At 34.7% G+C, this 18,396-nt stretch overlaps 1 protein-coding gene across 2 annotated transcripts in view; it reads left to right on the top strand.

Annotated features, from left to right (window-relative positions):
• TTK (TTK protein kinase) overlaps window positions 1-17,614 on the top strand; it is a 43,257-nt gene extending 25,643 nt beyond the window's left edge. For both annotated transcript variants that reach the window (XM_014541782.1, XM_014541781.1), the window contains exons 13-22: window positions 899-1,025; window positions 2,872-2,964; window positions 6,940-7,097; window positions 7,442-7,593; window positions 8,625-8,749; window positions 10,129-10,209; window positions 14,213-14,389; window positions 15,038-15,122; window positions 15,613-15,704; window positions 17,117-17,614. In XM_014541782.1, coding sequence (XP_014397268.1) covers window positions 899-1,025; window positions 2,872-2,964; window positions 6,940-7,097; window positions 7,442-7,593; window positions 8,625-8,749; window positions 10,129-10,209; window positions 14,213-14,389; window positions 15,038-15,122; window positions 15,613-15,704; window positions 17,117-17,203 — 1,177 coding nt within the window. In that variant the 3' untranslated portion in view covers window positions 17,204-17,614. The remainder of the gene's footprint in view (window positions 1-898; window positions 1,026-2,871; window positions 2,965-6,939; window positions 7,098-7,441; window positions 7,594-8,624; window positions 8,750-10,128; window positions 10,210-14,212; window positions 14,390-15,037; window positions 15,123-15,612; window positions 15,705-17,116) is intronic.
• The last annotated feature ends 782 nt before the right edge of the window (window positions 17,615-18,396 follow it).

The raw sequence follows: 18,396 nt of genomic DNA, 5'->3' as shown, positions 1-18,396 counted from the left end.
CTGAGGCCTCGGCTGCTGAAAGCAGGTATCTGGGTTGTTTGGGTTCTATAATCGAAACACTGTTTCAACTCCAGCTCTGAGATCCTGGCTGGCTGAAAGCAGGTTTCTGGGGTTTTGTTTAGCTTCTATATTTGTAACAATGTTTCTTAAACTGCAAGCTCAGAGGCCGGCAGCGGCAGACGGGGAACGTTGGCTTCCTCCGTCACTGAAGCAAGCAAGCCTCCTGTTAGCTTCAAGCTGCCTGGCTGCTGGCCGCCATCTTGGCTGGCAGTTAATTTGCATATCGCTCTGATTAGCCTATGGGAAGGGTAGCGGAGGTACAGCTAATTACCATGTTTCTCTTTTATTAGATAGGATATTTTAAAGAATGATTGCTAACTGTGATAGTGATGTAGTTATTTCTTGTAAAATTAGATTATTTAGTTGTCAACAAATATTTGCAGACCTCTTTGTGCCAAACACCATCTAGGTACTGAGGATGCAATAGTGAATAAGACAAGCAAAGCACAAATGCAAACTGAATGGCTTTCAGCTCAAAAGCCAAACTTCTCTGATGTAATTGGCTTTCAGTTGTTTATGGCAGGCTGTTGTAGAACATTAATGTTAAAATGCACTCATAAACTCTATGATCAGCTATAAGCTGACCTTTACCTTGGCTAAATTCTTATAGAATAAACCCAACTCCATATTTTAAATGCCATCTTACTTATTTTGCAATTCAGAAAGAATTCCCCCAAAATGAAATTTCTCATGATGTGTCTAGGATAAATAATTCAGCTATATTATGAAAACTGACTTTGATTCTGTTTGATGTAACATATTTACGTTTATATTCACCTTTAAAATCACACACAAAAACTGAGTCAGAATCTTGTTTTTTTAAATTTATCTTTCTTAGTTTTAGGACTCCAGTTATAAAGAATGACTTTCCACCTGCTTGTCAGTGGTCAACACCCTATGGCCCACCTGCCTATTTCCAGCAGCACCAGCAACAAATACCTGTTACTCCACTTCAGAATTTACAGGTTTGATAAGCTTTATCTATGATGGTATATGTTAAGGTATGATCCATTTCAAAGATTTTAGTTTATTTTATTTTTCAAAGATTTTGTTTTTACAGCATCTAGTAGTTAGGGAATGTCTTAAGGGCTTGTCAAACATGACCAAGCAAAGGGGCTGGGAGGCTTCTAGAAGAGTTCAGTTTCAGGAGGAAACTGAAAATAGGCCAGAATGTGGCTGGAGTTCAGGAATGAACAGGGGTGATGGGTGATCCTTAGTGTCCTGTTGGGCCCTTGAAGTTTTACCCCATGAAGGATAGGAAGCAGTTGGAACTGGTTGGAGCAGGGAAGTGAACTTATTTGCATTTTGAAACAACTACTTTGGTGACAGTCAGGAGGAAAAACTAAGGGGAATGTGGAATGTCCTGTGTAGGAAACTGCACTTCACATTAGTATTGAATTAGAAATAAGTCAGAAATACTTTATTATAAAAAACAATAACAACAAAATAAAATTGTCAGCTGTTAGGGGAAAATGAATTGAACTGCTTTCTTCCCTCTCAGAAATGTTCAGTTTAAGTATGAGAGGAAGCTCCAGAAGAAAAGGGGTTTGGCCATAGTGAAGTATCTTTATAAAATCACAACTTAATGAAAGATGATAGATATATATTTCAAAGCCTAATACTTTCTTACAGAAAACATAAATCATGACTCACCAGTGTCTTTCAACACTAGAGGATAAAGAAATTAGAATCCTAATCCTATATAATAAAAGGCTAATATGCAAATCGACCGAGCAGTGGAACGACCGGTCACTGTGATGCGCACTGACCCCCAGGGGGCAGACACTCAACGCAGGAGCTGCCCCCTGGTGGTCAATGCACTCCCACAGGGGGAGTGCTGCTCAGCCAGAATTCCTGAACTGGACTGACCGCTGGCAAGTGCAGCGGCAGTGGCAGGAGCTTCCCACCTCCACGGCTGTGCTAAAGATGTCCAACTGCGAGAGGATGCAGGCCAGGCTGAGGGATCCCCCCTCCCCCCCCGAATGCACGAATTTCATGCACTGGGCCTCTAGTATTTTATATTAATGTAGAAGGAGGTTATATGAGAGAGATTCTACCATTTGTGATCTAAAGCAGGACTTAGTTAAATTGAGATTTATTTAGACCTTGTTTCAACTTGTTTAACCAGCTCATCAGGTGCTCTGTGTCTTCAGCTCCCTTGTCAGCTCAGACTAAGCCCTCTCATACCATTCCATCTGTTCAAAGCATTTATAGGCCCCCAGAGAGCTCTGGTATAAGAGAAGGGAAGAAGGGCCAATTGTAGAGTAGATCAGTTGAAAGTTTACTGAGGACGGTGCTTATGTTAAAATTAAATAACTTGAACATTCTTCAGCAAAAAAGAGGCATTGCTGATCTTTGCATTTGTCAGATTGACTCTTAGCACCTTAGCATATTGCTTCTTTACAGTCTAATGCCAAATGGGAAAATTTGTGCATTTATATGTATATGTATGTATGTAAGTAAAGAGGTTTGTGTAAGAAAAAAGAATAGGTAAGAAAGAAGAAAGTGATAGCTTATGAGTTTGTGTGTTGAACATTAAGTGGTTCTCCACTCCCCATTCCCCCCTTTAAATCTTCTACTTATGTTAAGAAATAAAGGCAAGATAGACCTTGGAAGTTTGTATATTAATTTAGTAAGTTTATTTTTTTGACTAAAGTATGTAAATTTCCTCTTTAAAATAATTGTTACTAATATCTAATTACTTAAGATTTAAAATCATTTCAAAATTAGAAGCATTTCACTACATTAAATGCAAGCTAGTTTCTCAGGCATATTCTTTCAACCTTCACATCTTTACGTATTTTAATTTAGATTTCAGCATCTTCTTCCGCAAACGATTGTATTTCAGTTAAAGGAAAAATTTATTCCATTTTGAAGCAGATAGGAAGTGGAGGTTCAAGTAAGGTAAGTATCTACCCCCAGTATTTGAAAACATTTAATTGCGAAGATATATGTAATATTTTAAATTTTCCTTTCTTTGACTTTTTACGTTTTTGGTCTCTGTTTCTTCACTTCTGGGGCCCCATATTACCCTTGAGCCAAAAAATTCTTCCCATCCCTGGCTACCATTTCCTCCTCCCAACAAATGACATATCTCTTTAAACCCATCTCTTAATTCCAATACCCTGCTCTTCCCTCCTGTTTTCTTCTCTAAATAACTTTAACATTGACTTAAGGGTGGCAAACAACAGCTACGTATTATCACGAAAGAATGTTTTTAGAAGTCAGTCAATACCCTGATATAAATGACTAATATGCTTAGGATGGTTCAAGGTTTTTGACTAATGGATCTTGCTTTGTTTTGATTTTTCATTTTAGAAACAGAGTTTAGTTAACTAATGAATTTCTGGAATTGATAGATCGTTTCCTAAATTTATCTTAGTTCTGAATTTCTATGATTCTAATTATCTGGATGGAGGGTATCTCAAAAGAGTTGTCTTTAACTTACTTCCTTAATTTTTCTCATTCTGTTCTCTTAAATTCACATAAGTCAGATTTTTACTTTTATTACTCCACCAAAATAATTATCAAAATTACCAATGAGCTCCATATTTATGCCAAATCTAATTCTTAGCTCTGATTTGGGGTTATTTGGAATAGTTGCTTTTTCTTCTTTCATTGAAACTTTTTTATTTTTTCACGTGGCCTCTCAGTTTTCTTCTTCTCCAACTGGCTGTTCCTTTTCTGTCTTCCTCATGTCCCTGATCTCAGTGATGCAATGTCCCAGGGCTCACTCCCTTAGTGTTCTCATTCAGGCTCATGGTTTTAAATACTAGGTATATGCTGACAATTCCAAAATTTTTATTTCTAGCTCAGATTTCTTCCTTAAATTCTAGACTTGTATATTCAGTTTGACTGCTCAGCACCTCTTCGTGCTAGATTAAGGTTACTAGATATTTAAACCTTAATATATTCCAAAGATAACTCTTGCTTCACAGTCTTTTCCTGTTTCAGTAAATGGCAACTCCATTCTTCCAATTGCTAGGCCAAAAACCTGGAGTCATCATTGGCTCTACTTACTCTCAAGCATACATCCAGCGAATCAGCAAATCTTGTTGGTTCTATCTCAAAGCATTTCCAGAATCTGACTGTTTCTCACTACCTGCACTATTATCCCTTTGGTCTAAACAACTTCCATCTTTTCACCTGGATTATTACAGTGGCCTCTAACCAGTCTCACTGACTCAGCCCTTGCTCTCCTGGTCTATTTTAACATAAGTAAATTTTCCTCCAGATATCCTTACGTCTTTGCTCAAGTGTCTTCTCACTCAGGCCTTCCTTGGTCACATCCTTTAAAACGGCAACTCCCACTTCCAATCGCTGGTGAGCTCCAATCCCCCTTTCTGCTTTATTTTCCCCTGTAGCTCATCTTCTAGCATGTTCTGTGATTTACTTGGTTTGTTGTTTATGTGTCCTCACTTGAATGTGGCTTCCATCAACGCAGAGATGTTTGATTTATGCAGTACCTAGAACATAACAGGACAAAAGTATTTGTTGAGTGAATGAACTGTCCCTTCTCAGCTGTTTTGCTAATGTAAGTTGTTAAGGATGATATATGAAGCAAAGCCTGAGTTTAACTTAAATTTTTCTGTAATTTTCTAAAACGACTAATAATAATTAGATGTGGTTAAGACTGTGTGTGTACATTACCATAAGTAGCAATTGTTCAGGAATATTTATTTCTCTTCTGTATGCATTGTCTTTGTTCTTTCCTTTGCCTCAAATTTCAGGCATGGGAGTTAAGGGATAATACAGTGGATTTTTATCAATATACTAGTATTTGAATTACCTGATTTAGTTGCTTTAATAGAAATTTTTTGGTTAATATTTATTACTTATTAAGCTATATTTTAAGAGTGTCAAAGCGAAGTATGTATTTAGTGGCATGTTTTTAGAAGATGTAGAATAAGCTTAACAATGTTTAAACAGTTTTTCCTTGGAGTTTAATGAAGATGTAAGCTTTGGTAAGTCAAGGACAAAGTGATAAGCCATGACTGGCCCATATTTTCTTAGTGCAATTAAATATTGTTATTTAATTATAGAGTTGGCAAAATCAACATGCCTCAGGAAAAAAGACATGCTTTATGAAACTAATACTGTTTATGCTATTTTTATTCTAGAGTTTAGACAGTGACCACCTTATTAAGAGCATTTAGAAAAGTTATGGAGCTAAAAAGAATGGTCAAGACACTGACCTTTCTAGTTCTTTCATTAACTTTCCTTAAAACTGACAAGTTATAACTCGAACACTATGAAATGGAAATAAGGGCTATGTAATCCAGCTCATCAGTTATGGCAAGAGTTTTGCCAGAGCAGGGACAATAGAGGGAAGGGAGTAAAAACACGTGCAAAAGATTGTTTTAAAAGTTTTTGTTTGCTCAAAATTTTTGAGAGCTTATTATATAGTTTTAATATCCTGCAAATCTTTTTTCTGATATACCTGATAACTTTAATGTTTTAAAATGCCCATTTTATTCTGTCCTAATGATCTTTAATGGTGGTAGCTAACATTTGCTATACTCCAAACACATCATCTCAGTCATCCTTTGAACCCTGTGTGGTAGGAACTACTAAAAACATATTCATTGTGTTCAAACAGAATAGTAGATGCCCAGCCAGAGTGGCTCAGTGGGTGAGCGTCGACTTATGAACCAGGAGATCACAATTCGATTCCCGGTCAGGGCACATACCCGGGTTGTGGGCTCGATCCTCAGAGTGGGGCGTGCAAGAGGCAGCCCATCAATGATTCTCAAAATCAATAAAAATATATTTAAAAGAAAACTCAGAATAGTAGATAACTCTGTTTTCTGAGATTTGTAACGCTGTTTACTTTATACAAAATGGCTTTATGCTCTTTTAAAATTCCTTTTATCTTTTTTCTTGCTATTTTCTGTTGCCTCTGGCCCTATCACTATTTATGCCCCCTTCCCCCTCTAATTTGCTGTGTGTGCGCACGTAAACCCAGTAATACTTTGTAAGTAACTAAGCTGTACCTGACAGCCACTTCCTTGCCAGTGTCTACTGGAAAACAAGGTTAAATGACTTTTAAATAGTGATGTTCACTTCATTGTGTCAAAAGGGGCAAATGAATATAATTTTTCCTTGCTTACACTGGCACTTTGTATTTGAGTTATTGAGTTTTAGAAGCCCCATTCCTGTTGCATGTCTGCTGCAGATTAGACACATGAGTAGTGTTTGTACTTTTTGAAATGTATTATCTGCCTTATCAATATTGCTTAGAAATCGACTGTCATAGCTGGAGCACCTAGACCTCAGAAATCCTGACAACATGTTTACAGGATCTTGTTTCTGTAAACTTGACTTTGAAAATTAGAGCTAATCTACTTTTAACAACTGAATATACTGATAGATAACAATTAGTACCATAAGTAGCAATTGTTCAATAATATTAGTTTCTTTTTTTGTATGTATTTCCTTTGTTCTCATATTTTTAGATATTCTCTACCTCATGAATGAAATTGTCAACTCCAGGCACAATGGAAAAAACACAATATATGAAATGAATTGACTCTTTAGTATAACCCTTAGTCTTCCTAAACATTTCTGAATATCTTCTTTCTTAGGTTGTTTCCCTAGTTTAAGGCATTCAACAGAGTCTTATGACGTATATGAAATTTAAATTACTTTTCTTATATGTTGATATAGAAACTCGTTAGGGTTTATGCCTTTGAGTTACTGAATGCCCGTTGTTATAGGTAGTTGAGAATGGACTGTTACTCTCCTAACATGTTTTTTTTTCTTCTGTATTCAGAACAAGGCCAAATACTTAATTATTCATATCAGTATTCCTTAACCTGTCTAATAAGTTTAGGATTGTGTTAGTACATTCTAAACTTTCCCCTTTGTTCTATTATTTAGGTGTTTCAGGTGTTGAGTGAAAAGAAACAGATACATGCTATAAAGTATGTTAACTTAGAAGAAGCAGATCACCAAACAGTTGATAGTTACCGGAATGAAATCGCTTATTTGAATAAACTACAACAACACAGTGATAAGATCATTCGACTTTATGATTAGTAAGAGTATTTTTTATTTAAAAAGAGATCAACCGAAGGACTAGTATACATGCATATAAGCATAACCAATGGATGCAAGACACTGAGGGGTGGGGGGAGGGCATGTGTGTGTGGAAGGAGGGGGGGCCAGGGAAAGGTCAATGGGGGGGAAAGTTTTTTAGGGGAAGGTCAATGGGGGAAAAAAGGAGACATACATACTACTATTTGTAATACTTTAAACAATAAAAAAGAAAAAAACACCTTTTTTTTGCTATACTTCTTGAGATCAGTACCTAGTAGATCTTAATAGTATATCCTAAGCATTTATTGTTTTGTTGTTTTTATTTGTTTGTTTTTAATGACAGTGAAATCACAGACCAGCACATCTACATGGTAATGGAGTGTGGAAATATTGATCTTAATAGTTGGCTTAAAAAGAAAAAATGCATTGATCCATGGGAACGCAAGAGTTACTGGAAAAATATGTTGGAGGCAGTTAACACAATTCATCAACATGGTATTTTAAAATCTCTTATTATGTAAAGTTAAAATATCCATTAATAATGTCTTCTTAGAGACATACTCCTTTAATTTTAAATTATTGTTATTGGCAGCTTTAGACTAGATAAAATAAAGATTTTGGAAGTTTACTTAAAGATGAAGGGACAAAACCATTTCTCTAAAACACTGTCAACCAAATAATATAGGGCATGAACTCAAGTCCCACATATGCATCAATAAATACTAAATGTATCTTTATCAGTATCAACATAGCCATAACCATAGGTCTCCAAATACTTGGATTATAGCAGATCTTTGGGTTCGGGCATCCTAAAAATCTGAGATGTTTATTTCACTCATTCTAGTCATTTTGTATTGTGTGCCTTGTGTGGGAATTAGTTTGTTGTTGTTTTGTTTTTTAACTCTTAGCCCTTCCTTCTGGTTGGTTTTTACTTTACTTAGACTTGGTTCTTGTTAGGGCTTCTCTGCCTTTACTGTATCCTTTAAAAAAAACCCACAAAACTGTTAACCCAGATAATTGTAATTTGTCTCTTCATGTCTTCCTTCCTGTAAGTTAAAGATAATTCACCAGTGATCAAGATCAAGCTGTAGGGATGGAGGCATCAGTAGCATTAGGGGTCTGACTATATGGCAGTGTAATTTACAATGCTTCCTAGTGGGCGTGAATTACAGTGGTTAAGCATAAACTCCGAAGCCAGAGTACCTGGGTTCAACTCATGGCACTGTCACTTAGGCCTGTGACATCAAACAAATCATTTAAACTCTTTGCCTTAGTTTACTCACCTAAAAATAGGGTTAATAATAATACTTACCTCAGCATGGATGTATTAAATGATTCCATACAAGCAATAAACTAATAATAGTGCCTGGCACATAGCAGGCACTATATGTTGGTAAAATATATTAAAAATGAATATTTATTTTGATTGAGTAATTAAAGGAATCAACACAGCCAGTAGATTTGAATTTTTTTATACTTAGTATGTTTTACATTGTCTGATATTACAAATGATTTTTATTTTGAAGGCATTGTTCACAGTGATCTGAAACCTGCTAACTTTCTGATAGTTGATGGAATGCTAAAGCTAATTGATTTTGGGATTGCAAACCAAATGCAACCAGATACAACAAGTATTGTTAAAGACTCTCAGGTAAGACTTAATAAATGGTTGGTTACCACCCAGTAGAGTCCAATTCCTTTTCACTTGCGAAGTATTATTTTGCTAATGGGGATTTTATTTTTACCTACCTCATTCTTCAAAGGATTTGAAGCCTTTTTATAAGAATAGATACTATTATTATAAAAACAAATCAAAGCCATGACTAATACAATTTTGTATAGAAAGTCAAAATCTGGTAGAAATATATCCATCAATTTTGGGTGATTTTCCTATAGTCAAGGTAGAGAGGCAGTAATACCTATCTTGGAAATCATCTTGGTCATGATCTAAAATTCACCTGAAACTTGGTCTCAGAATTTCCAGCTAGCAACCAAAGAAGGATTGCAGTTACATGTTTTTTATTGTCCATGAAGTAAGATAATTTAATTTTATTCCAGAGAAATAAAGCTTTTCTTATCACTTACATTTGAAAAAGAAGAAAATTCTTAAGGGGGCCTTTATTTTGGAAACACCACAGTAAATATTGTTCTCAACTGCATTTTTATAGTAAGATATGCAATAGCAAACTTAAAGAAATTGTTGCCATAAAAACTAAAGTGATGACAGCAAAGAATAACTAAAAACAATCCTGCTTAGAGCCAAGATGATGTGTTCTATGTACTACACAGACTTCTGATGTGGATCTGCTTTAATTCTAGGAGTAAAACTAGACTTTTGTAGTCTAGTAGGTAGAGTAGATGAGCAGTGTTCCCTTCAAAGATTTTATGGAACAATCACTTCCCTTTATATTAAAAATATGACTGAACATTTAGTTGTAAATCGCTTTGAAGATATCTTCTATGCCAATGCCCTAAAAATACAGTATTCCATGTTTGAAAGCAGAATCGTTTATTTTAGAATAAAATGAATGCTGTGTAAGGTTGGCATAATCCAACTGTGAAAATTCTTACATGATTTAGATACCCATCCAATCTCAGTTTGGACATGGGCCCAGGGAGTACTAGGAGAAAAGCTACATTGTTGGTTGGTTTATTTAAAAACAAAAAAGCATAAAGCAACATTCTCAGTCTATTTCAGCACAGAAATGTGTGATTGATCAATTCCTTCTAAGTTTATGGCCATTAATATAATTTTAGCCTGGACAGTTTTATGGTAGTTGCCCACCATAATCATAGAAAAAGCTCAGCATTCTGAAAGGAGTCAATTTGCTGATTATGAACCCCATTTATTTTGCTGGAGTTGTGAAGAAATTTATGTCTTATTATTGTTGTTGGTTGTTTAAGCTTTTCAGATATATTACTGAAATCTAATTACCTAAGTTTCCAAGAATTTGGCATTCATGTTTTTAAAAATTGAAAGCAGAATGTAGTATTTTCATTGATTTGTGTTTTTTATGATTTGGCAAATAGGTTGGTACAGTTAATTATATGCCCCCAGAAGCCATCAAAGATATGTCTTCCTCAAGAGAGAATGGGAAATCCAAATCAAAGGTACTATAAACATTATCTGTCATTTGTCTAACATTAATGGGTAATGTTCTATTCTATGAATAAACTTAACAAATAACTGAAAGTTATTTAAGTTCTAAAACTTTTTAGGCCATTGCAGAGAGCTTGCCTTTTTAAGTAGATTGTCATGGAATTTAATTTCACCCTTCTTTATTGATTTGAGATTGTTCTTTAATATTGTGCTTTTAATACGGTGATGCCACACATTGTGCTCCTGCAAGAAATGCACTTAGGGTATTTTTAAGTTTTAACATTAAAGAAAAAAAATAAAGACTAAATTAGCACTGGTTTGGACACCTTAAATAACATTGAATTGATAACCTCTGAAATCTTTGTTGTTTCCTCTTTGATTCTTACATTTTATTTCTTAACCAATTATTCATTTGTGAATTCTACATTTTCAAATACAACTCTAGTATATAATTTTTCCTGGCCTGCCACTGGCTACTTTCCCACTTATCTTATTTGACCACCTCAGGGAGCTTTGTGCCAGCTCATTAGTGCCCTTTGTTGGGCCCATTTCGCCTGCCACGGTGCCTCTGCTGCCAAGCTAACCTGTTCTCCGTGACAGCGTAACCGGCTGGATGGAAGCTCACATTGTTGTCCAGGGACTGCGTTCAAGTCATAGATCTGCCTCTTCATTAACTGTCTTTGCGACTCCATTTGCCTTGTTTCTTCATCTATAACTTAGGCTTACAAACAGTACCTGTTTTAAAAATAATTGAGAATTAAATGAGAAAGAATATAAAACACTTGGTACATTATCCAGTTCAAAATAATTGATCAATAAATGTGCTTTTATTTACTAAACTATATTTTCCTTCCCCCCCAAAAATTGTGGCTTCTAAATATCTTTAAAGAAACAGGTCTTGATTTCATTTATTAATACTTTTCTCATGTACTCTCTAATTTCTCCTTTTATCTTTATTTGTATCCCTTTAGGTTTATTTTTTTCTAGCTTCTGGATTTAAATAATTGCTCATTTAATCTTAGTATTCTTGCTTATAATTAAAATATTAAAACTGAATTTCACTGAGTTTTACTTTTGCTTCTATTTATAGGTTTTACTCTGGTGTTTCTTATTTTCATTAATTCCTAAAATTTGTAATTTTAGTTTTAAAATTATTTTATTCTTTTTTACTTTAGAATAAAATTTTATTTTGAATTACATTCAAAATTCAGAATTTTTCAGTTGTCAGCCCAGTGCTTTAATATATATTGGTAAATATCAATTCAGTTGAATCACCTGCTGTTTTCCAATGGCCTTAGTGCTTCTGTAAAGAAGATAAATTTTTATCCCAACATGTGAGTTTATTCCTGCTATTGAAGAGCTCAAAACTCCTCCCAATCTAGCTCTGTCTCACATTGCTATCCAGTGAACATCTGTTGTCTATATGGAGGCTTCTGTTTTAAGATCTCGGGTATATTGATTACTTGCCTCTGCTGTGCAGGACTTGTGGCTGTTGGTGGTTTGTCTCCATTCACTTATATTCTGGCATTCCTGGGTATAGTTTTTCACCTGGTTTTGTTATAAATAGTTTCTATGTTTATGGTTTTGCTGCTACTTTGTCCACCTTAGCTGGGGATTTGGAGAGACTGCAAAACTATGCTGCCACTGCCATTTTCCCATTATCTGATATCCTTTTAAATCTGTGATTAAATTAGAAGTTGACTTAATTTCCAGGTGGTTAGAGGAAAAGGAGGTTATTTTTTAGTTAATACTTAGTTTTCTGAATGTTTATTCAAATAATGTGGTCTGTTCAGTCTGTCATCTTCTGAAAAGCATATTAATATCTCTGCCCCTCCCCAAAATAATTTAATAGTTTCTGCTTAATTTGGTTCTACTAAATGTGGTTTCACTGCATAGAAGTTCATAACTATCATATCTTCTTAGTTGATTGTGCTTTTTATGACTATAGAAAGTGTTTCTTCTGTTAAAGACATTTTGCCATGTTCTCTTGTTCTAATATTAACATTGCTGTCTGCTTTCTTCTGTTTTTGTTTTTTCACCTGTTTTGCATTTGGTTATATATGTCAATTTCTAGCCATTTTTCCTTTCATCTTTCTGTGTCATTTGGTTTAGATCAATCTTTTGTGGAGAGCATGATTATATTTTGTTTTCATGTATATTTGAGTATATATCTTTAAAAGAGGAATTTATCCATTCTCATTTATTATATCCACTAGGGGCCCTGTGCATGAAATTTGTGCAAGGTGGGTGGGTCCCTCAGCCTGACCTGCACCCTCTCCAATCTGGGAGCCTTCAGGGGAGCCCTCTCCAATTCGGGAGTTTCTGTCTGTCTTTGCAATCATTTGAGGGAATTGTCTGAGACCCCAACCCAGTTTGGTTTGGTGCTCACAGAATAACAGAGGTCTTTTTTTTTCTTTGCTCCATTGGTAGAGATTTCCTAGAAGTTGCAGGATATCTGCCTTTTAATTTTTCCCAACACTCTGACTTATGTCTCTCACCTTTGCTTTCCCTCCATCCCCCACCCGCAACAGTAACTTGCTCCAGGCTCACTTTGCTCTACTGTCTAGGACAGTGGTCGGCAAACTGCGGCTCTCGAGCCACATGCGGCTCTTTGGCCCCTTGAATGTGGCTTTTCCATCAAATACCAACTTCTGTGCATGGGCCATGAAGTTTCAATCGCACTGTACGTGCGCGCCCGCACGTAGTATTTTGTGGTATTTTGTGGAAGAGCCACACTCAAGGGGCCAAAGAGCTGCATGTGGCTTGCGAGCCGCGGTTTGCCAACCACGGGTCTAGGAGATCCATCTGTCACCAGAACTACGATTCCCAGTATTTCTGGTGCTCCCTGCACTCTGGGCTTCTGCTTCCAGTCCAGGGGCTGCCACCAGAACTACAATTCCCAGGATTCCTGGTGCTCCCCGCACTCTTGGTTTCCGCTTCCGGTCCAGGGGCTGCAGAAACCAAAAGGACTGGGAACTTCAGCCGCCCCCCCAGACCGGGCTGACAGGACCAGACACTCCAGTGGTGTCCCCGGGACCCCGACTGCTCAATGCCGGCGTGTGTGCGCGCTGCCCATAGTCTCGGAGCGGGCAGGGTCCCGGGGACGCCCTTTGCGTCGCCCTGGCTACGTGGCAGGCAGATGTCCCACCCTGTCCCCAGCCGCTCGGCGCCTGTGCGCATGTACACTGCTCACAGGCCCGTCATCTTTGTCGGGTCAATTTGCATTCTCCTGATTGGCTTGGGTGTTGCAGAGGGACAGTCAATTTACATATTTGTCTATTATTAGTATAGATTGTTATTTATATTTTTAGTAATGTAAAAAGGATAATTACGTTATAATATCACATTTCTAATGAGATATTTAATAAGTAATATTTATTAAGTACTTATAACCAGAAACTATTCTGTATGCTTATTCATATCTCATAGCTATATTGTTTAATGCCCAACAGGGTACTTTTATTATTTCTATTTTAAGAAGTGAGGAAACAGAGATGCATAGAATTACCAGCTAGTGATTCAAGCTCAGCTTAGCGTGGCTCTATAGTTTGTCTTGAGTTTAAGATAGCTCAACTTAAATAACCTTTTAAAAATCTATACATATTATAAGTTTATATAAAAATGTATTATAAATAACTTATTACAACTCAATAACTTTGGGAAAAACAAGTAAATTTAAATTTTGCAATTAAATTTTTTAGTTTTGTATTTTCATAAACTGACAAGATTGTAGTATTTTGTTTTAGTTGAAATATTTTAATTATGAGTTTGTTGAAAGATTTAAAGTGAAGCTCATCTCTTGGTAAAATAACCAATTATAATTAAAACTAGAAAAACCTGTTTTGTCATGTAAACAAAATATAGTACTTAAACTTTAATTTAGGTTTAGTTATGATTTTGAGTATTAGGATATATATGTGTGAGTATAATAGTCTACATTTAATTTTATATTAAAATAATGGCAACTTATTTCTGTTGTTTTCTTTTGTTTTGTTTGTTTGTTTCTTTACTTAGATAAGCCCCAAAAGTGATGTTTGGTCTTTGGGATGCATTTTGTACTATATGACTTATGGGAAAACACCATTTCAGCATATAATTAATCAGATTTCTAAATTACATGCCATAATTGACCCTAATCATGAAATCGAATTTCCTGATATTCCAGAGAAAGATCTTCAAGATGTGTTAAAGGTAACATTAATAATATATGGATATAGAAGAACAATATATTATATATAGTTAACCCTAAACAACCTGGAGGTTAGGAGTGCCCATCCCCCCTAGTCAAAAATTGCATATAAGTTTTGAATTCCCAAAAACGTAACAAGTAATAGGCTTCTGTTGACCAGAAGCCTTAATGATAACATAGTTGGTTAACATGTTTTGTATGCTATATGTATTATATGCTATATTCTTACAATAAAGTAAGCTAGAGAAAAGAAAATGTTATTAAGAAAATCAAGGAATAAAATACATTTATAGTTTTTATTGAAAAAGTGGACCACACAGTTGAAACCCATGCTGTTCAATGGTCAATTGGACTTAATTGTTTCCTAAAATTATTGGAATTATCTAAGTGACTTAGCTATAACTGGTCCATTGAAAGAAATTGCTGATTGAATTTGCTTTATAAGGCATGTTATGTTCACTTTGAGGGTGTTAGTTTTAAAATAAATACTTGGGGATTTTGCAAAATGTGACGTGAAATAATCTCATTTCTGAGTGGGCTATCTAGAAAGCAACCTCTGCAAAACGATTCAATCTGAAAAAAATATTTTATAAATATTATGTAAGAGAACTTGCTTTGTTTAAAAAAATAATAATCATCTATTTTTATAGTGTTGTTTAATAAGGGACCCTAAAAAGAGGATATCCATTGCTGAGCTTCTGGCGCATCCATATGTTCAGATTCAAACTCATCCAGGTACTTCTTTAAAAATCAATGTATTACCTGATTCTTTTTTTTTTTCTTTCTAATCCTCACTCAAGGATATGTTTTTATTGATTTTAGAGAGAGGAAGGGAGAGGGAGAGAGAGGAAAAAACATCACTATGAGAGAGAAACATCAATCAGTTACTTCCTCATGCCACAAATAGGGTTGAACCCATAGCCTGGATATGTGCCCTGACCAGGAATCAAACCCGCAACCTTTCTGTGTACTGAACGAAACTCCAACCATCTGAGTCAGACTGGCCAGGGCAAGAAAACTTCTTTTTTTAAGCTAAACACTAAAATAAATGAAATCGCCTTTCTTTACTTGCTGGCATATATTTTTACTTATCCTAGGTAAGGGGCTATGATCAATGATAAATTACAAGAATGCCAGTTATTATACTATTTAACAAATGTGTTTATATATGAAGTTATATTTTTCTTATTGGTACCAGTGTATTATCAATTTTATGTTTTTACAGGTAGCCATAAGAAAGCCTCTGAAGAAATGAAACATGTTCTGGGCCAACTTGTTGGTCTGAATTCTCCTAATTCTATTTTGAAAGCTGCTAAAGTAAATATTTCTATTTTCTATCTACATTAATGTTAATTGTTTTATATAGTTTAGTGCGTTAAATACTTAATGGGTAATTCAAATAAAAGTCCAATCATCAGATCAACTATGAAATAGTATTTATCTATATTTAGATACTTAATATGTGCTTTGACGTATAGATTTATTTGGTTTACATTCTTATTGTGTAGATAGCATAACTGAAAGTGGATTGTCATATAAAGTGCTATCAAATGATTGCTGTCAAGTCTCAACTGGAATAAATTTAATGAGGAATTTGTCTTAAACCAGCACAATTCTTAACAGCTTTTGAATTCATTTCTTCTACCCAATGTTTTTCTTAAATAATCTCAGAATAATCACAGTATCTGTCACATATAATGACTTATGTGAAGATGCATGTAGCAGTCAGTACATTTCTCAAAAAAAATGTCTCAAACCTTTCCATTTCCGAAGGCCTGTTTATATCTATACCATCATTTTTTATCTCACTACCATCAAACACCTGATCATTTCTAGAACCTTATGTGCGCTTATTGACCAACGTGTTTAGTTACCAAGCAATTACTAATTACATATTTCAATTATAATATTATTATACAATTATGGGAGCTTTTTGCTCTAGGCTATGGTAAAGCCAATCAAAGATGTTAAGAAGTTGGACACATTACTAGAGGAATTAACTATTTACTCACTACTTTGCATTTGTATGATATAAGGTAAATTTTTTCTTAAATTTTCTCAAGTGCTGATGGCTTAATCAGTGGCTTTAGAAATTAACATTAGACAAAGTTTGTTTTGTAATTTTGCTCTATATTTCATATCTCCATATTAAATTTCTACCATTGTGTTATTTAAAGCCTTCTATAAATGAAATTGAGATGGATTAGTTACCTTTATCAAAAAGGTTATGTGTTCCTTGATGGTAAAGATACCATCTTCATAAATTAGATGTTGGCTTGGCCTTAAACCCTTTTAAAAAATAATAGATTTTAATATAGCTAATTATACTTAAGATAATTTATATGATTTTTTAAATGTCTTCTGTTCATTAGTTTAAATATTATTGGAAAGTATATTTCCTGTTGAGTGTATTTTACAATATAGGAATTTATCTAAGACTGTCTTTATTTGAGAAAAAGTAAGATCAAGATGGCCTTGAAGATGCACAAATATGCTTATTAATAGTATGGTTCACTTCTCATATAGAGAAATTGAGCTGCATCTCATAGCTGATATTTAGGTCAAGCTAGGTGTTAAAATTCTTAATTATTTCCAACCATTGGTAAAATAATTTCCTAATAATAAGAACAAGAGAGAAATTTATTACATATTAAAAAGATGAGTTGTCTCTACTAATCTGATAATATGTTGACTTAAGTTATAAAACAGATTTGTGTTTTTAATTTCAGACGTTATATGAGCACTATAGTAGTGATCAAAGTCATGATTCCTCTTCATCATCCAAGACTTTTGAAAAAAAGGGGGAAAAGCAATGATTTGCAGCTACTCAGAAACTGTCAAATATCACCTGCACAGTACATTGGACTGTCATATTTTTGATTCTGTGGAAATCTGCTCTTGAAGACAACTTCAGTGTGAAATGTTATTGTCAGAAAAATTCAGTGGATTATTTTCAAAAGAAAACTAAAGATAATAACCACTAGTGGCACTATATATTTAATTATAGAATTGTTTTCTGTGTTATGCTTTTCTATAAATCTAACCTATTTGATATCATTTCACACTTGGAACAATGGTTGGACAACTGAAATATATTCTGAAGAACTGTGTAAATAAAGCTTTGTAGTATAAAATGACACTAAAATGTTGAAGTTGTCAAATTATTTTCTTCAAACAAATGTATTGGTCTGACACAAAATTCTTAATAAAAATTGTATTATGGGAGACCGAGGAGTAGAATTTAGTAAATTCTGTTGGATTTTCTACATATATATTTATGTTATCTGCATACAAGAGTTTTATTTCTTCTTTCCCAGACTCCAGCCATAGTAACAAGCAAGCCTAAAAGACATCTAAAACTTTAAACAACCAAATTCTATTTCTCACTAATGTGTATGGGGGAGGGAGAAGTACAGCTGCTCTGGGTTGACCTCACTCTTGAATCCAGGCTACCTGGTACCCCACTATCTGCTTGTCCTGGCAGACAGAAAGGGGAAGCATGATAAATTATACACCATCACTTAAAATTACTGTTTGAGAGTAACACTCTTTACTTCTCACAATTCATTGGTTAAATAAGGTACATGGTTTTTATGTAATGCTCTTGTGTCTAGAGAAGACAGCTCAAAGTATAAGGTGAACAGCACTAATTAAAATTTGAAAGAAGATACTGCTTTCTTAACATTGCTTCAATCAAGGGTTCTAACCCTATAGTTCAGGCCCCCTAGGAATACTGAGTAGAGAGAATAAAAGTACATATGCTTTTTTTTCTTGCCATGCCATTTTAGTGGTTTTTAATGCTACTTTCCTAAAATAGTTAAAACCTTGGGATGCTCTCAATGGTTATTCTCCCTTCCTGTTTCTTTTCTTCCTTTTGGCTCAAGTTTTCCACTTTGACCTCTACAAAGAACCTGTATTGTATTGAAGAGGAAAATGTATTAGTAATTCAATTAATTAGTTGCTTAATAAAGTAATACATAATGTTTTTTGTATTACAATTGTAGACATA

Source organism: Myotis brandtii, unplaced genomic scaffold (assembly GCF_000412655.1).
Source record: "Myotis brandtii unplaced genomic scaffold, ASM41265v1 scaffold2790, whole genome shotgun sequence".
Lineage (NCBI taxonomy): Eukaryota > Metazoa > Chordata > Mammalia > Chiroptera > Vespertilionidae > Myotis > Myotis brandtii.
Note: the sequence above shows the minus strand (reverse complement) of the source record. Positions and strands in the feature narration are given on the sequence as shown.